At 55.8% G+C, this 19661-nt stretch overlaps 1 protein-coding gene across 3 annotated transcripts in view; it reads right to left on the bottom strand.

Moving 5' to 3' along the window:
* Positions 1-5087: 5087 nt before the first annotated feature.
* The window catches only part of ITM2C (integral membrane protein 2C), a 15944-nt gene continuing 1370 nt past the window's right edge, over positions 5088-19661 (bottom strand). The window contains exons 1-6 of one of the 3 annotated variants that reach the window (XM_040639204.1): positions 18669-18884; positions 10805-10945; positions 8783-8971; positions 7476-7586; positions 6808-6958; positions 5088-6287 (exon numbers count right to left, since the gene is read on the bottom strand). In XM_040639204.1, coding sequence (XP_040495138.1) covers positions 6196-6287; positions 6808-6958; positions 7476-7586; positions 8783-8971; positions 10805-10945; positions 18669-18788 — 804 coding nt within the window. In that variant the 5' untranslated portion in view covers positions 18789-18884 and the 3' untranslated portion in view covers positions 5088-6195. Of the gene's footprint in view, positions 6288-6807; positions 6959-7475; positions 7587-8782; positions 8972-10804; positions 10946-18668; positions 18885-19661 lie in introns of those variants that run through there. The other 2 variants (XM_040639210.1, XM_040639219.1) reach the window with 2 other exon arrangements.

Consider the following 19661-nt stretch of genomic DNA (forward strand, 5'->3'; position numbering starts at 1 on the left):
AACACTTGCAGGAGGTTACAGAGCTTCCTATATGTGTCAACTTAACATTTCCAACCACTCTCTTCTTCAGGCCAGACCTGGGCCTAATACAGGGATTGCTTTCTAGGAGGGGGACAGACCTGGAGAGCCAGAGGGGAGACGGTGGGACTGTGTGCAGTTGGCTGACAGTGAGGGCATCTCCTCAACCAGCAGCCCCCCCACCCAGCTGCAGAGTGTGCCTGTGTGTATATACACTCACACACGCTTGGATTATAAAAAGAATATATCTTCATGACATAGAAGAATAGAAAGTCCTACACCTCCCTGCCGTCCCTGCTATCCAGAGGTAACTGGTGTTACTTGGCTTTGAGTATCCTTCCAGAAATAGTATATGAACATCCATAGAGCTATCTTTTAGAAAATTCACTAATGGGACATATATTCTGGCTCTGCCATCTGTTTAACCCTAATTATAGATCTTGGAGAACTTCACACCTCAGCACAAATAGATCTACCTCATTCTTTATAATAAAAAAAAAAAACTGCACTTTTTAAAAAAGTAAGTCCCCAGTTGAGGGACTTTTGCTTTCGGTTTCTTGCTATTACAATAATAAATACCCTGTAGAGATATTTTTTGTATACTTGTTTGAGTATATCCATGTGGTAACATCCTAGCCGTGAAATTTCTGGAATTTTAAAATTTGATTCTTGTCAAACCAATTTTACTGCCATGATTGATACAAGAGGGCTTGTCCACACTTGAGAAGACTGGGTATTATTAAACAGAAACAAAACAAAACCATAAAAACAATCTCCCCAACTCATTCTATGAGACCAGTGATCCATTAACATGAGAGCCTGACAAGGAGAGCATGAGAAAGGAAAATTACAGGTCAGCCTTACTAATAAACATATATCAATAACTCCTAAATGAAATATGAGCAAACAGAATCCAATAGTGTAGAAACAGGACAATACATTATGCCTAAATCAGTTATTAATGTTATACACCACATTAACAAATTAAAAGAGGAAAAATACATGATCATATTGGTAAGTGCAGAAAAAAACATTTGATGAAAGAATTCAACATACATCCTGATTAAAAATGCAAACTAGGAATTGAGGACAACTTCTTCAATTAACTTCAAAAAGAGCATTCTCCCAATATCTATAGCTAAAACAGTGCTCAAGATGGATTCCCTTTAAGAATCAAGAAAAAATAAGATTTATGACCATTACCATGATACCAGAGCTCCTACTCAGTGAGGCAGGATAAGAAAAAGAAATGTTTTAATTATTTGAATGAGAGAAACAAAACCTATTCATAACTAATAGAGGGCTTATATAGAAAATACAAAAGAATCCTCAGATAACGTCTTAGAATAAGGAAGACAGCTCGGCAAGTTCACTGGATCAATACTCGAAAATAAATTACATTTCTGTACATTAGGGACAAAGAGGTATAATTACTGTAACTACAAATATGAGACTCAGGAATCAATCTAATGAAAGATCAGCAAGACTTCTGAGAAAAGTATAAAGTTGTATTGGAAGAAATTGAAGATCCAAATAAATTTTTAAAGTGCCATGTTCATGGATCAGGACACTTCATATCATAACAACCTCAATTCTCCTCAAGTGGATATATAGATTCAATATACGTCCATTAAAACCTGAACAGAACATTTCACAGAACTTGATAAATTGTTTCTAAAATGCATATGAAAACAAAGGGCTGAGAATAGGCATGGCGCTGGGGAAAATCAAGGTAGGAGACTTGCACTACCACATATCTGGACTTTTTAAAAGTGTGATTATGATCCAAAGGATAGACCTAATAGGACAGAGCAGAAAGCCCAGAAACAGACCTACACATATGGAAACTTGATCATTGTAGACACACACTGCAGCTCAGTGGGGAAAGGAAAACAATGAAAACAGAACAAATGGTTATCCCTACCTCACACCATACCAGGGAATAATTTCCAGGGAATGTTTAAATGTAATATACAACACATTAGAAAGATTCTAAAATAATCCTTGAGGATTAGAAGAAAACATAAGATAGTATCTCTTCAATGTTGGGATAGGAAGGGTTTCTGAAACAAGATGCAAAAAGCCATAATCATAAAGAAAAAGATGGATGAATTTGACTACATTAAAACCAATAGTTTCTGTTATCAAAGAAACAACAAAGAAAGTGAGAAAGACAAGTCATAAATTTGGGTAAGATATTTGCCATACACCAGTGGCAAAATACATAAAGATCACCTACAAGTCAATAAGAAGAAAACAAAGCATCCAATAGAAAAATAGGCCAAAGAACACAAAAAAGGCATTTTATCTATTTTTACAGATTTAATTATTCGTGTGTGTGTGTGAGAGAGACTGCATGCATGGGGCAGGGGAGGGGCAGAGGGAGAGAATCTTCAAACAGACTCCCTGCTTAGCATGGCGCTTGATCCCAGAACCCTAAGATCATGACCTGAACTGAAATCAGACGCTTAACCGAGCCACTCAGGTGCCTCAAGAACACAAACAGGCATTTTATAGAAAAGGAAATTTGAGGGTCTAATACACATATGAAACTTGTCCCACTTTCCTAGTAATCGGGAAGGTGAAAATGAAAACCATCATGAAATACCATTTTACCCTCAGTCCACTGGCAAAAAAAAAAAAAAAAGGTTCTGAAGGTTGTTAACATTAAGTGTTGGCAAGGATGCGGAACAAGGAGAACACCTATGCTGCACAGGTGGGAATGTAAATTGGTTTGATTCCTTATACAAAACAACATGGCAGAATTTTGTGGGTTGAACGTTTGCTTATTTGTGACCCAATATTCCACTTTCAGGTGTAAATAAGAGAAACCCTTGGACAGGTGCACCAGACGCCTTGTAAAAGAGATGTTCTTTAAAGTATTGTTGTAACAGTATGAAATTGGAAAGAACCCAAATTCTCATTGTTAGGAGGATGGGTAGGTAATTAAATTGCATATTCACATAATAGATTGATACACGGCCACATAAATGAGTTAAATAATATAGGCATTAACATGGATGAATCTTAGAAATAAAAGGCTGTGGGAGGAGACAAGTCAGAGAATAAGACATGTATTTTATGACTATTTTTATATGTTCAAATCCAAGTCAAACTATGCTAGAGTTCATAGGTATGTGATAGAATTACAAAGCAAAGCAGAGAAACTCAGAAGAGGCGTTATTAATTGGCCTGGATTGGCTAATCAATATAAAGAAAATTGACATATTTTCATGGTTGTCTTTAGACCTAAGAATTGATGTGTCTTTAATGTCCCTCACAGGATATGGAGGGAAGGGGGTACAGAGGGGAGGGGCTGGATGGTGTGGACGGGGGGTGTCTCTGAACACGGGAGCATATGTTCCCTGCATCCCTGAGCACGGAACGCTTCTCCCCCCATCTAGAGATAGTCTACTTCCCTTCCACTTAAGTCAGGGATGCTTTTGTGACCTGCTTTGACCATCAATGCAATGAAAGAACATTCTGGGACTTTGGATTCCAGGCCTTAAGAGGACTGAAGCCGCTGGCTTCCTCTTGCTTGGGGCTTGGTTGCCAAACTCTAAGGCAGGCCAGGGTATTGATTAGAAGCCGAGCTGAGTGAGGCGTGGGAAGGGAGGGGCACCTTGGATGGGGAGCCCAACCAAGCTCCCGGCTGAATGCTAAGCAGGAGTGAGCAGCTCCGGAGAACTGGCCAAACTCAGCCAGCCCTGGGAACCAGGAGAAATAGTAAACTGCTGTGAGAGGCCATTAAGTCTGGGTGGTGGTTTGTTAGCGGCAGATGGAGAGGTGCCCACGAGGAAATCAGCGGTATTGGCAGTCATACGTCTTCCTAATTTTGATTTGCATTTTCTATGTAACTGCAATTACACATCTTTACACGTTTAAGCAATGATCCACTAGTATTTCCCTTGCTCTGCACGGCCTGCTCATGGTCTTTGCCTATTTACCTATTGGGTTGTTCATGTTTCGTGATTTATAAGAACGTTGCATATTGAGGAAAATAGCCCTTTTTATGTCCTCAGTTTCAAAAACATCTCGCCCAGTTTGCCCCTCTTGTAAATCTTGTGACTTCATGGTGTTTGGCTGTACATCAATTCGGTTTCCACAGTCAAGTCGTAACTGGTGGGTATCATGCCTAGGTTTTCCCTCCTCTAAGGTTCTTTCAAATCATTTAAGTACTTTTATGGCTTCATTTCATACTGAAAAAACTTTCATCTATCCAGAATTAATATCGTGACAGGGAAGTAGGATCCAGGTTAATTTTTGTCAAAATGACTAGCCAGCTGTTCCGCTAAAAGGAACCTATACGTACCCCATTAAATTTCCTTATATTTAACACAATTTCCAGGCCCTCCATTGTCCTATCGACCTCCTTTGCTACATGTAACTCCTTAATTATGGTAGTTTATGATGCTTAAAACCTGGAGACTGTTCTTTCCCCTTCTGAGGATTTACCAGACCATTCCCCACGTTGACTTTCCCAAAAGAACTGTGTCAAGTCAAACAATAAATCCTATCGGCGTTTTGTGATTGCATTGCATGTAGACTGACGTCTGGGCAAGACTGCCTTTGAGAACAAGGTGTGTCTGCACTAACCTGAGTCATTTATGTCCCTCACAGGATTAGTGAGCCAGACCAGCCGCAAGGGCGTAGGCACCCACACTCGCCCCAGGTCCTGCCTCCGGGGTCCAGCTGGCCAAGGCTCTGGGCTGGCTCTCCCACTGCCTCCTTCCCTGCAGAATGCGACCCTGTGACTCATGCCAACCTCAGCTCAGATCCACTGGGATGGTTACTAATTGCCTCGAAACTGTGCAGAACACTACATCGTCCTTGTACTTAAGGACAAGCAATAATGATGTCATCTTCCGTGCGGAACTAAACGGGATGGTTTATGGGCACTTGAAAGCAGCATGACCTTGGGCAAGTTACTTCCAGTCTCCAAGCCCCTTCCTCCTCCTTCCTGTAATATGTGAATTCGCCTGGCTCAGCGACGTGTGAGGACTGAGGGGACACGGCCCCACCTCTGCCCCCCACCCGGTCCACCCCTCCCCGCTGCTCCCAAGTCCAAGTCAGAAGTCAAAGATTTTTATTCTACAGACACTTCTGAAAAGGGATCTAGTTGAGAAAATATACAAAGCATTTAAGAGTTTCATCTAAGTCTGACCGGAGGCGTCGGAACCTCCTCTTCAAGGCTCAGGGCTGAGGACGGTTAGCATATTGAATGATCAGTAAAAACATGCAAAAGTGAGAAGGAAGAGGAAAAAAGGCTGCGTTCCCCCAACGCCGAGGGGGACGGAATCTCAGAACGAGGAGGCGGCAGGGTGTACAAGTACCAGGTGGCTCTCCCTTTCCCCCACATTATCTTCTAAAACAGCTCCAAGCTTGGAGAAAGCAACGAGCCCACCCCCTCGGCTCTGCTCAGCGCTCAGCCCCGCAGGGCTGCCCGCCGACAGGGTGGGAGCGGCCCCCCTCTGTTCCATGCCTGTGGCCATGGCCGCAGGACCCCACGCTTGTGCTCCTGGGGGGCCAGGGGGATCCTGGCTCCTCCCTTCTTTGGTTCCACTCAGAGAACGATTGTGCTTGACAGACCTGTCCTCACCCCTCACTGCAGGCTCCCACTGGTGGGCTGAAGGCACTGACAGGAGTCCTGGGGGAGCCCCTAGGACTCCACCTTCCCTTGTGCTCTGGGTGGGCCCATCCCTGGGCACACTCCCCCATCCTTAGCCCAGATCTGGGAATCTGGACACAGGACTGTCCAAGGAACAAGCCTTTTGGGACTTTCCCAACTGTGCAGACATTTCTGAACCCCATACCACATCCTTCCTGTCCCCTCGCCCAGGACCCCCCTGAGCCCAGCCCCTCCGCCCAGCCTTTCCCCTGGGCTGCCAGTGCAGCTGTGGGCTGGCCCAGGCGGACCTGACTGCAGGACGGTGGTCACGGAAACCACCCCGGGGCGCCCTCCTGTCCCCCAGACTCGGGAGCTCAGAAGAGGTGGGGCCTCGAGAGGTCACGGCTCTGGTACGGGGAGGCGGGCAGGGCTGGAAAAGAACCAGGAGACACGTCACATCTATGGAAAGGTGTCCAAAGTACAAGCTAAGCGAGGGCAGGGAAGAGGGCCAGAGTGGCCGGAAGAGAAACAAGGAAGAGGGCAGGGGTGGGGCCTGGAGGGGGAGGCCGTCACACCACCCCACAGATGAGGGTCTCCACCACGAAGGTGTTCTCGAAGTGGCGGATGGCGTTGCAGTTCTTGGCCCCTCGCTTGTTGATCCCTGGGAGGGAAGAGAGAATCTCAGTGAGGACTGTGTCCTGGCCGGTGCTGGCTGGGCCACAGAGGCTACCAGCCTTGGAACCTGAGCGGGACCTCAGGACCCTGAGGGTGGGGGCAGGGGGGTGGCTCAGGAGTTGACACCCAGACTCATCCAGAGGCAGTGCACTGACGGGGTGAGAGAGCTCAAGAGCTGGAGCCAGACTGCCCGGCTCTGCCACCTTTCCCGCTGTGTGACCTTGGGGGCGTTACTTAACCTCTCTGTCCCTCCGTTTCCTCATCTTTCAAGGGGCAGCAAGAACAACGATGAGGATGACGACAACTTACACACTCTTAGAAGGACGTAAAGAGCGTGAACCAGAGCCTGGCCCGTGGGAAGTGCTTCGTTACCATGAGCTGCTATTACTGCTACGATCTGAGCTCCCTGACGGCTGGTCTCCAGCTCCCAGGCCAGGCAGGGCTGGACGATGGCCGGGACCTAGAGCTCAGGGCAGGGGCCCAGACGGGTGGAGCCGGCCACTCACGCCTCCGGGTGGCCCGGCGCCGCAGCCGGTAGGTGTCCTTCCCACTGCACAGGTGGTAGATGAAGGAGCCCAGGGCCTCCTTGTCGCTGACGTGCTCCGTCACCACCATCTCCTCCTGGATGATGTACGTCTGCGGGAGGTAGGTCCCTCTCTGCGAAGGCAGCAGCCGCAGCGCCTGGTCAGCACGTAGGGCTCTCCCGCCTCACGCTCCCCTGCCCGCCCCACGTTCCCCTCGCCCCCGTGCTGCTCACTCGCGGTCCCCGCCCGCCCGCCTCCCCCATCCACGGCCTCCATGGCTCGTCCTCTGAATGCTCCCAAGCAGTTTCTGGTTGCGCCCCAATGCTGCATGTGGGGGAGTCTGGTCTCCCGCCCAAGGGGGAGTGCTGCTCGGGGGGGGGGGTTCCCTGCACTGCCACGTGGGGCACGGCCTAGGGGGCTGAGGAAGCTGGTCCCGGGACTCTTCGCAAGAGAGGGAGCCAGAGCACAATAGGGAGAAGAAAAGGGGGCCGTTGACCTGGATGTGGGAGAAGGAAGATGGAGGATGGAGGACCAACCTGGGGTGCTGGGCCCAGCTGACAGCAACACCCCCAACGCAGGAACCTCCCTTGCCCCAGGCCTGGCACCCCCCGGGGGGGGGGCGGCAAGATGCCGTGAGGGGTGCTGCTCACCTTCACATTCATGAGGAGCTCCCAGAAGTTTCGGGGGGGCAGCACGATGGTGGTGTTGAGCTCGATAACATAGCACTTGTCCAGGGAGATGTCATGGTAGGCGGTGAGCCCCTGAGCGGGAGGAGGGGCCGTGTCAGGCTCTGCAGGCCAGGAGGCCTCCAGCCAGCAGAGGCACCAGCCCTGCCATGCCAGTGTGATTCCCCCAATTCCTGCTCCTCGCCTCGCCCGTGTTTGTGGAAGCTTCCACTCGCTACATGAAAAACACCAAGCGTCCAGCGCCTCAGCTATTATGAGGGTTCTTCTGCTGCGGTCACAGAGCTGGGGTTTGGGGAAGACAGTAACGTTCCAAGTGTGCATTTTATCACCCCTGCGAGGTCCTGTCATCCCTGCGGACAGCCTGGACCCTTGGCAGGAGATGCTCCAGCCCTGGCTCCCTGCGGGCTGCGGTGACAAGAACGTCCAGGATACAGAGTGAAGGGATCGCACTGGAGAATCCATAGGAAGCTCTGGGAAGTGAGCACGGGGGACAGACAGCTGGGGAGCCTGCATTTCACCGGCCGCAAAACTGTCGCTGGCAGCGGAAGTGCAAGGGGTGGGCGTGTTTGAAGGGTTAAGCGGCTGCCTTCCACTCAGGTCATGATCCTGGGGTCTTGGGATCGAGCCCTGTGGGCTCCCTGCTCAGCAGGGAATCTGCTTCCCCCTCTCCCACTGCCTCCCCCCACTCCTGCTTGTGCTCTCTCTCAAATAAATCAATAAAATCTTAGGGGGAAGAAAAAGAAGTGCAAACGATGGTTACCACTGGGGAGGGGGCACAGGCTGGGGGGAGGGGCACAAGGGAACCTTCTGGGGCGCCCGCAAAATTCCAAATCTTGATCTGGATGGCACTGCGTGTAGCCTCTGGGATAATCCACTAAGCTGTGCACTCCATGCCCTTGACGGTGGGCGTGCCACACCTCCAGAAAACGTCAACACAAGATACCCAGTGAACAGGAACACTGGCCTTGCCCATGGTGGCCAGCGTCTGCCGTGGGCAGGTGGCCGAGGGGAAGATCCATCATGGCTAGCTTGCGTTCAGTGAGAAGCACTGCCTCCGTAACGAAAGCAGTGTCCTTAAAATCCCGAGCAACTAAGCCACCGTCTCCTGCCCATACTTGCCGTTACACAGTACATACTCAAAGGAGGGACTAGGGCCACTGGCCTTCTCCTTTCGCTCCTGCTCTCCTTTCACATGACCCCTGATGGAAGGGGGGCTCTGGGTCCTCAGGACACCCTTCCACCACTCCTGCCCCAGCCCCGGCCGGCCTCACCCGCTGGAAGTCATGAATGATGTCTGCGGGGTCACCGCCGCCAAACTGGGGCACTGGCACGTTGATGCGCTCGTAGTTCTCTTCGAGGTAGATCTTCACGTCCTCCTCCAGCTCCATCCGTGTCCGGACCTGGGAGGACAGGGAGTCCTCGTACAGAACCCCGCAGTGGAAGAAATTGTCTCGGGCCAGCTGAGCAAGGGGGGAGGAGAGACAGAGAGATTGGTCACACAGTGCCCTTAGTGCAGACACCCTGCCTACCCCGCCAACCTCACCGTGCCAGGACCCCAGGGCCTCAGCAAGCGGGAAGGGTGGGCCAATGAGTCCCATTTCACAGATGAAGAAACTGAGAAACATGGGGAGTCAGGGAGAGGGCGGGTGAGCCGGCTCTGCTGGGTCCTTGGTGGACAACCTCCTTGGCTCTCAGGGGCAAACACAGGAGCCCCGAATTGAACAGGATGGGACCTGTGGGGTACCCGGGAGGCAGGAGAGTCTTTGAGAGGTAGCCAGCTCCGTGTCCAATCTCACACAAGTCCCACCACCTTCCCGGGACCTTGTGCCCATTGAGCAATCCTGACAAACCCTGGGCCCCTATGTGAACAGCCAGTCGAATCGCCCCCTTATCCAGGGTGGGGGAGGCAGTGTGACATGACTGAAGCCAAGTAGCTGAGCCCATGGACCAGTGTGCCCACCTGTCCCTCTCCAGGGGCCTCCCCAGATCCGTGGGCAGACTACTGGCCTGCCATCGGGATGGCCCTTCCTCTGTTTTCGTGTCAGCTCTCCCAGGGGGCTGAATCATCACACATGAATCACGCTGTCCAGGGCACAGACTCGGAGGCTGCTCTGACATGTCCCCATTCCCCAGCAAGCAGTGGGGTGAGGAGCCCCAGGAGAGCACAAGTTGGGGCTGGGAACAGAGGGAACACGGACCTAGAGCAGGAGGGTCCTCGGGTCCTCAGGAAGGGCCTGCGGGGGGGGGGGGGGGAGCGAGAACCGAGAACATATGGGGAGCTGGTCGTGGAGGGGGAAGATGGGGAGGAGCTGGGGGGGCATGCCAAACAAAAGGGAAGTCGGCAGGTGCGTGGGAGCTGAGGTTTCCAGGGGAAAGTCACATGGAATACAAAAACTCTTCAGTAATTTCCATCATGGAAAAAACAAAGTAACAAAGTTAAAAACCATTGCTTGAGGGTGGGGAGAGGTCACATGGGTCGTAAATGACTGGCAATTCCCAGCCTCTGTGTCTGGGGCTGAAATTCCCGGTGTTGTACTTAGGGTTATTCTTTTGAGCTCTAATTGAACCACCTTGGTGGCACCGGCTCCATCCCCAGGTCTGGACTGATCACAAGGTCACGGTGACCCTGACCGGTTCTCCCGCCCAGCTGCAGGCCCTGACTGCCGGTGTGAGGACATAACCCGGGATGCTACCATGGGTGGAGGCCGCCCCTTGCAGGAAAGGGTGGTAGTGAATCTGTCCCTTAACCCACCGTCTACCTTCTTTGTTTTAGAATCCAAATAAACGTCCAAGGAACGCAAGTCCTTAAAGCATGACCCTTGGGCATAGGGTCCGGCTCTGGAGGGATCATAGAGATCCAATTTCTGTTGGATCTGAGTTTCTGGTGATAAGACTTCAGGGTGACAGCGTGGGAAGGGGTCACAGATTCCAGTTCCAGCTCCCCCACTGCTCACTGTGCTCCTGGGAGAGTTCCCTGTTGGGCCTCAGGTGTCTGCAAACAGGTGAGGACAGTCTACCAGGGTCTGTGGGGGTCAGAGGACCAGGCTCTGTTCCCATCTCCTGGACCAGGCAAGGGGCTGCATGGGCTGGCACGTGCCCAAGGAGGCCCCCTGGCGGGAGGACGCAGGGTTTCTGGGCTTGGCTGGGCACCCACTCCCACCCGGGGGCAGGTCACCTGCTGCCCCTCTCACCTGGCTCTCACGGCCCACACTGCCACTCCCACCACCTCCCTGCAGTCCCCTGTAAACACCCCCTTTCCCTGAGCGCCATGCCTCCCTCCCACCTGGCCTCACCTGTGCAAGGAAGAAGTATCTGTAGATGTAGACGGAGGCGAACACGAGGCCCATAAGCAACACGACCAGGCCCATCGACAGGTAGCACGCGCCGCCCACAGAGCCCCCCTTCTTGTAGCGCTGTGGCGGGGGCCGCTCCTCCTGTGGATCGCGGTGCAGCTCAGCCAGGTGGTGGTCCCGTCCCTCCCGGGATCCTCCCGCCCCTCTCCCGAAGTGCGAATTGCCGACTTCACTGTGCTGGCCAGGACTGAGCCTTGGGACAAGCTGGAGGCGGGGGATGAATGAGGGGGAGAGGGAGGGGCAGTGCTGGGGACACACGCAGCACCATTTGGAAGGAATGCCTTGCCCGGGCCTCCCCAGTTTCTTCCCAGGTAAAGAAAAACTGAGACCCACATCGAAGCCAAACAGAATGACGCCCTGGGATCAAGCAGGCCCATCTGGATTACCCAGGCCATTAGTCCTCTTCATTACCCCAGCTGTGACCACAGTATTCTCTCTTAAACACAGAATGGGGGAAGCACAGACATGGCCTTCATAATTGCACCAGACCCAGGAACCTGTAGGAATTGGGGTGCACTGGGCAGGCTGGGAACTGCTGCTCTGGGCAATGGGGAGCCAGGGAAGGCTTCGGATCCACCCAAACGCGGTAGTGCACAGGGTGGACCAGAACCGGGGCAGTGGGAGGTGGTTTCCAGGTTCCACCAAGAAGGCTGTGGCAGGGAGTGGTCACTGGTTGAGGGAGACGGAGGTTCCAGGAGGCCCACGGGGTCTGGGTATGGTGCTGGTGTCCTTCTGGCCAGGCAGCCCTGAGCCTGTGATCCCTGCTGGGCACAGCGCAGCCAGCGGGGGGGGGGCGGGGGTGAGCTTCGGCCCCACACTGGCAACTGGCCAGCAGTGTCACACAGGCTGTCAGGAGTGGAGCCTCAAGGATGAAGTGTGGAGGCTTCCGGAAGCCAGGGCACTTCTGCCAGGAGGGAAACGTGGCTACGGTGGCAGCAGCTGCCATCAGGGAGGCCAAGGCAGGAGGCTTCCGGAAAAAACCCGCTCTGGGGAGCCAGCTGGGCTCAGGACCGTCGCCTCAGGGCAGCCAAGAAGCAGCAAGTTAAGCTGACCTTCTTCCAGGCCACACATGTCTGGGCTGGTGGACCAAGGTGTGTGTGTAGAACTTAGTAACACTGCTTGACCGTGTCATGATTCAGGCTTTTCAGGAGCTCCGTGTCCTTGGCCATCTCTCATGTCATGTCTCATGTCTACCCCCCACACCCCTGCCCGAACCCAGGCCCGAACCCCTCCTGGGAGCTGTTGCAGAAGCCCAGGCCTGCCTCTGCCTCCACTGTCCCCATTCAATCTCTCTCCATGGGGTCCAGATACAGTCAGGGTGAGGGCAGAGTCCGGTCCCAAAGACTACCCCCCTCAACCTCCAGGAGCTGAGGCAGTGTGGGGGAAGGCAAGGAGCGCCAGCCTGGATGCCAGAAGCTTCTCACTCCACGTATGCCATGAACTGCTGGCTTAGCCCCCTTTGTGCCATGTGTCCCCTCTCCCTTTACCCTGGGGGCTGGGGACGCAGCTCAGGTCCCAGGTACCTCGGACAGATAGGCCCTTATCTCTCAGCACAGCACAGGGGAGCCTGGCCTAGTGGGGGTGGGGCATGGGGCCTGTTGGGCTGCTCAGGTCCCAACCCCTGAGGGCCCCTGGCTTAGAGAATTCAGGGTATGGGGCCCAGGTCTCAGGAAGCAATGGGGAGTACCATCAGAGGGGCAAACGCCTCCCTGCTTGGGGCTCTCCCACTCAGCCACACCCAGGAAAAGGACAAAAGCACCTGGAGGCCCCTCCCCCTCCCTGGGCACATCTGTCACCAAACCAGCTAGTGCCCAGCCTCTGCACCACGGGACAGAGAAGTGCCCCGGCCCAGCCTGCTCCCCAACACCCCAGTCTGCCCTCCAGGGAGCTTGCCTGGCAGGGGTGGGAGGCCAAACCCATTGCCCCAAACTCAGTAGCTGAGCGCTGGGGCTCCCACCACCTCAGCCCTGCTGGGGGGGCCTGTGACCAAGACCAGAGAGGCAAGTTCGTGAGACCACCCACCTGGCTAGCGTTGGCTCACACCCTGGGGTGCCCTGGGGTTCCCTAACCAAGGTCCCACAGGGACAGCTGCTGCCACAGGGGGGCCCACAAAGAGCAAGCTCCCCAGGGGCTCCTGCAGATGAGGTGCTGGCCTTTCTGCTCCTCCAGAGTATTGAGTGGGTCCCAAAGAACCATGGCTGACCTGGGAGACAGGCCAGGCTGCCTGCACCAGCGGGGGAAGTGGGACATTCATATGCAGTGGGGTGAGCGGTGACCGGAAGTGGAGAGGGGCCCCAGCAGGGACTGGGATCCCCGTGAGGGGAGCATTGCCACCTTCCCCCTTCCCCTCCACAGCTTCTCTCTGGAAATGTGAAGACGCAAGGATTAAAAGAGACAAAGAACCTGAAAGCCCTTTGTCAAGGATGAAGTGCTAGATAAAAATAGCAGATTTTTCTCAGCTGAGCCTCTCCTTTGCAGGGCCGAGGCCCTGGACAGCTGCTGAGGCTACACACTGGCCACGCTTTTGCTCAGGAAAACCAGAGAGGCAAGCTTGGGAGAGCTGCTTTTAAAAACAACAAAACAAAACAAAGTCAATGGGCCACAAGTGAAGGAGCCTCTGGGCCAGCTCCACGGATGAAGTCCACAGACACGGAGGCCTCCGGGTTTTAAAGCGGCCTTTCGGCTTCTGGCTGGGGAGGTGTTTTGAAGGGCCTGGGGAGGAGTGAGCATGGTGGTGGCTACGTGGCTGAGGAGAAAATGGCCTCCAGGGGGCCCCCTGGGTACCACCCTGCGTGCTTACTCTGAGGGGATCACCGGGCAGGCTGAGGATCCCCCACCTTTCCTAGATGTGCAGTGGACATACCCCTCACATGTCTGGGGCTAACACACCGCTCCCGATCCCACCACGACTGACAACCCCCTAGTGCATACCTGAGGCTCAGCTGCCCTCCCCAGCCCGTGCCCCTTCCGCCTGCAGGGCCGGGACCTCACAAGTGTCATGGCTGAGCAGCAGGCTGGAAGGGAAAGCAGGACCAGAGCTTGCCAGAAGGCAGACTGGGAGCCGTGGATGTCCCTGCTTTCAGACAAAAGGGACTTCAGACACCAAGCCCCACACAGGAGGGAGGGCCCCTGAATCTGCCCAGAAGCTGCCATTGCTCACGGGGCCCCACACAATACAACAGAGAACCTGGGGATTCCTGGCTGTCTGGCTCACCCAGAACCGTGGAGAAGCCTGCTTCCTGAGACCCCCCCAGCTGCTTCACTTGTCATGCTGGAGACCCAGGGAAATGCCACCCCCCACATGGAGCAGCCAGGCCTTTGGGGGGGCTTCCATTTAGAAAGTAGAAAAACACTGCCTACTGTTTCCAAGGCAACTGGGCTTTCTGAACAAAGTGCCTCGCTGTGCACTCGTGTGGGGCACGTGAGCCAGCCGTCCGGGGACCAAGACGGGCCTGGGCCTCCCCTGCCCGCTGCACTGAGGCCCGCAATGGCGCTCATTAAATGGTTTAGCAAAGCCAGGGCCACGGCGGTCAAGGGGAACCCGGCCAACTGGAGCATTAACTCAGCGGACTCCCATGGCTCCTGGAGAGCCCCCCAGCTACAGTTCCTCGGTAACAATGTCCAAATTAACTGCAAGCAGATTAAACTACAATTGCAGGCTGCTAGGGGAGGAGGCTGGCGGGGGGCCAGAATTGCACTTGCTGCGGCCCAGGCTGGCAGCTGGAGGGGGAGGGGCTCTTGCCTGGCCCTCCTCAGCTTCATTCCCCCTCAGCATCTTGCTTTCCCAGGCTGCAGACCACATTCAAGGTCACCGATGTGTTGTGTGTGAGAGACAGACAGACAGACCGAGTGGGCGTAGGGCGAGTGGGCATCGGAGCACACAGAACTGGGTTCAATGTACAGGCAGCTGGGTTAATGACAGGGGGTCATGGAACCCCATTCCTGTCGTGTGGCTCAGCGGCTTGGGCTCAGCGCGCGGAGCCCTGAGAACTCCCACACAACCCTCTGCTCTGCATTTATTCGGTTCCTGACAGTCAAGACGAGACTCCAGAGAACAAAGGCTCCAAAGGAGGAAGAGCAAAGCTGGCTGCTGGAAGAGCTCTCCTGGGGGACAGAGAACTTGGAGAGTTGAGTTGTGTGTGTTGGGGGGGGCGGGTAGCCGGGCTGCACTTCCATGACTTTACCATAAACATTTTTTTTCTAAGAGGAACTCAGCCTCCCTGGCAGTCTGCTGACAGCCTTGAAACAGGCAAGGACCGGCCCAGAAAAGCGAAAAGAGAGGGAAATAGAAAGGGAAGGGAAAAACCACCATGATGTATGCAAAAGCCTAAAGCCCAAGTCCCTCGGGCAGGCCTGGGACCGGACCACCCGAAGCCCCCCACCCGGCCCCCGGGGCAGGACCCTCAGCAAGGCAGGCAGGGCCAGCGGGTACTGGGGCAGGAGCACTCCATGCCCGGCCAGGTCCGGCCAGGTCCGCCCTCCCGGCTGGCAGGGGACCCCCCCCCAACCACACCGGGAGACCCAGCTCCTTCCCGCCAAGAGCCTGAGGCCAGGACTCAGAAAATGAAATCTGATCCCCAGGTATGCAGGCTGGGGGAAGGGGCAACGCAGGAGCCATTAATCAAAGGCAAAGCCAAGGAGAAAATTAGCCGGCGCTGAAGAAAGGATGGTATTGAACATGTCTCTCTCCTCTTGCAGCCCCCAAAGCCCATCCGCAGCCCCCGAGCCCAGTCCTGTCTGCACATGCCTACACCTGGCTGCGTGTGCGCGCGCGCGCGTGTGCACTCAGGCACAGGCAGATCGAGGGGAGAGCGGAGCTGGGCGGAGAGGTGCAGGGCTGGCCGCTAGGCCTCCAAAGGGGAAGAATGATCTAGCCAGCGCGTGCTAAGAGGGGATGCTTCCCGGCCAGCCCACTTTCCAGGCTGGCTCCCCGCCAGTCGCCCATCAGCGCAGGCTTCTCATTACCTCAGAGGGAAGCGCCAAAGGGAGGGTGGGCAGCTGGAGGCCCAGCTGGGCCCCCACCCCCATCCCTTCCCGGCCCACTGAGGCACTTCCTTCCAGCAGCAGGTCCAGGGACAGAATCCTCCTTGTATTTGAGTTTTTGCTCAGAAGCCGGAGGGAGCCCTGCCGTGAAGGTGCTGCCGCTGTCTCGCCCCGGCCCCCTGGGGTGGCGCGCAGGTGGACGTTTTCATCGAACAGCCACAGGGGAGCTCAGGGCTGAGAGCGTTCACAAACTCATTTCTTCACCGAGTGGTCCTTCCAGGCCTTTCTATCTGATTTTTGAGTCCAGTTCAGTAACGAAAGAGGGTGATCGGGTAGTCCTCAGCTAGAAGACACCTTCTAATAAGCTTTCCTCTGCGTCCCCATCAGCATGGGGCAAACCTCAAATGCTCTGTCTTGATAAAGGAGAAGGCTGGGCCTCCCAGTTGGCCTGCCTGTCCCACCCACCTTCTGCTTTGTGCCCTACTCAATGGTGGCCCTCTGCCCTATGAACGCTGGGCACCTGCTGTGCTCCCTGCCAGAGGCAGGAGAGGGGGGCTCCATCCACTCCCCACCGCGGTGGGTGGGTAGGGGTGGGGTGGAGGAGTGGGGATGTGCGCCTTGGCCAGGTGAGGGCACAACGGGCCCAGAGCAGTGAACTCTCCCCCCTGCTCCAATTCCAGCAGGTGCCGGGCAGAACCAACACCTAAGTCCAAAGCCCCTCTGTATCACCACAGGGCCCTGGGGAGCTATGATCGGTTACTGATATGCAGCTCTGTCCTAGAGGTGCCAGGATTTTCATCCTCCTCCTGGGCCCCCCCGCGCTCCTCCGTGCCAAATCAAGACACAGGGGACACAGGGGACCCTGAGCCACTAACAAGGTTTGGGAGAGGAGGCTCGCAGGCTCCCCGCCATTACAAACAGCACCAGGAAGATGTTGATATTTCCATTTCACGCTGGGTGAGGGGGAGGAGAGGACGCTGGATTTCAGCGCCAGAAGCTGGGTATCAGTTACTACCCAGGTGACGCCAGCGTCGCCATCCAGCCCCACACCACCAGCAGCCCGCGGCTGGAGAATGTGCCACTCCTGTGAAATTTGGTGGGCCTTCTCAGACTTTGAATTACATCCTGCTGTCTGGTTGGTCCTCCCTTCTGCTGGAACCCTAACAGCCCTCAGAGGCAGGGCCTGAATTCCTGGCCTGAGCTGGGCTGCAGGCCCTGGGAGAAGAAAGGGGCAAGGTCCCAGCCCTGCTCTGTCCGGGGGCTGAGAGGAACAGAGGAAGCTGGTTCCCTGGTGAAGGGAAGAAGGAAGCTTGAAGAGACCCTTGCAAACTTTTAAAGCTGCAGACCAGGGTGTTCAAATATGAAATGCCTCCTGCCAGGCTACACATGGGATGAGGATGGAGTTGCTCTGGTTGGGGGTGCATAGCAACGCCCTAACCCAACCCAGGTGGTCCTGGATGATGCAGTGACCACACCGGGCAGGGGAGCTGGCCTGCGGCTTCTCTGTGCATTCCTCACTCAGGGTCTTTGCTCAGGATCTGACACCCACCTCTGAGGCCCCTCTCAAGTGTCCTCTCTTTCGCCGCCCAGGACCCAAGTCTTCCCCTGCAGGCCGCGGGTAATACTCCGGGCAAGGCTGAATCTGAGCCACAAAACTTGGGGAGGGACCTTGGCGCTGAGGAAGACTCATCAGAAGCCAGAAGCGGGCAGAGAAGGGGAGTGGACAAAGACTTTGGAGGTGCAGTCTAGATGCGACCGCTTGGTGCACCCCAAGACCGCCGGAGACTACGGCTACGTGGACACCTTTGCCGGAGCAAAAATACAGCCTGGCTGGACCAGCTCTCCCTCCCCTCCCCGCCCGCCACGCGTCCTGCCCTCTCCGGGTCAGACTCCACGCAGCTCAGACAGTTTTCCACTGGCGGAAATGCCTTCTCTCCCCTCCGCCGGAGGGAAGGGGGAGGAGGGGGAGGACGCCCGAGGGGGCGGGGTGCACCGAGGCCCGCCCCCACAAAGAGCCTCCGGGATGCGGGAGGGCACCCGGGCAGTGGGGGAGCCTCCCCACGGGATGGAGGGGAGCAGCCCAGAGCGAGAGCCGGGAGGTCTAGACGGCAGGGGGTGGGGTGAGGTCTGGGCGCCTCGCCTTATAACCTCGAACCTCGAACCTCAAACCTCGAATCCCAGACATGCAGCCGGGCCGGTTCTGGTTTATTTCCATTTCTTCACTTTCTGGTCCACCAATTCAGGTGCAGACCTGCAGCACACTCCCCGCCCCTCGCAGCCCCACATTTGGGACGAAATCAACGGCCCCTCCCCCTTCGTTGGCACCAGNCCCTTCCCCCCCCACCCCCAGCCATTCCCCACCAATCCTGACCCACCTCTCTACTTTGGGGAAACAACATCCCACCCTCCTCCCATCCCCCACCTGGGGCTCGACTCTCGGCCCCTCCCCCTTGATTAGAAACAGACGCATACCCCCCACCAGCATTCCTCCAACTTCCTCCTACCGGCCCCTTCCCCAGTTTTGGGGCCAGCCGCTTAGGGCCCCTCCACTTTTGGAAGAGACCTTGAGTGCTTCCCCACTCGGGGACCAGCGATTCGGACCCCTCCCACTCCCCGGACTTTTGCTTTCGGCTGCCGCTTTAGGAGAGGAGGATTGGAGAGGACCCAAGCCCCCTCCCCACTTTGGGTTGGGGGGCCCATTCCGGACCCTCACTCCCTCCGGTCACGGCTCCGGGGCCCCGATACGCCTCGAACAGTTCCCGGGGCCGGCGGGGCGCGCCTCGCCCCCAGACTCCAGCCTGAGCCCCCCGGCCCCTCTTACCTGAGCGGGCGTCAGCAGGATCTCGGCGGCCGGGGCCGGCGCGGCGTTCGACGCCGACGCCTTATCGGCCTTGTCGCCCTTGATGCCGGCCACGGCGGGCTGGAAGCTGATCTTGACCATGGCTGCGCCCTGCCGCGCGTCCGCCCTGCAGCCTCTGCCCGTGCAGCCTCTATCTGTGCGGCAGCCGCTCCGCGCTCTGCAGGCACCGGAAGTTTGGCTGGTGTTCGAGTCCCTTTCCCTAACCCCGCCTCTAGTCCGCCCCGCTCCGCCCCCCCCCCGGAGGGCCTCCGCGCCCGCCGCGCCCGCCGCGCCTGCGCCCCCGTCCCGCCCCCGGGGCGCGCAGTGACCCCTGCGGGGCGTGCCGCTCCGACCGTGGGAGGGCTGAGGTTTGCTCACACACTCTCGCTCGGTCGCTCACTCCATCCATCCATCCATCCGTCCATCCGTCCGTCCATCCGTCCATCCGTCCGTCCGTCCATCCGTCCATCCAATCAGTCATGGACTCAGCCCCTTTCACAGCCTTATCCCTTCCAGCTTCCTCTCCAAGACCAGCGTCCTCATAACACTGTAATTGTTAAAACAGTGTTTGTCCGGCAAATACAGCTTCTAGACAAATTCCCCATCTTCCCTCCCCCACTTCATACCCTCCTCTTTGAAGCCCTGGTGCCCACACGGCACCTGCTCTTGCTGCTCCGTCCTCCTACCCCTTCTGCGCCCAGGAGGAGGCTTCAAGGCCGGTTGCCTGACTGCCTGCATCCTGCACCCATCCACATCTCTTTCATAGTCCATCATCCTTTTTCCTTCATTTTTCATTCCTGTAGAATCTTCCTGAGGGTCTCTGGGAATGCGTGCTGAGGATGCTGGGAGTAGAGAAATGAGGGCAGCCTGCAGCCTCCGTTAGTGAGTGACCAGCCCTGTTGCCCGTTTCTCCCCTATCCAGGAGGGCCTAGTGTGGCAGGAAGATCTGCGGGGGTGGGGGGGGGGGGGGGGGGG

Source organism: Ursus maritimus, unplaced genomic scaffold (genome assembly GCF_017311325.1).
Source record: "Ursus maritimus isolate PB19 unplaced genomic scaffold, ASM1731132v1 scaffold_1, whole genome shotgun sequence".
Taxonomy (NCBI): Eukaryota; Metazoa; Chordata; class Mammalia; order Carnivora; family Ursidae; genus Ursus; species Ursus maritimus.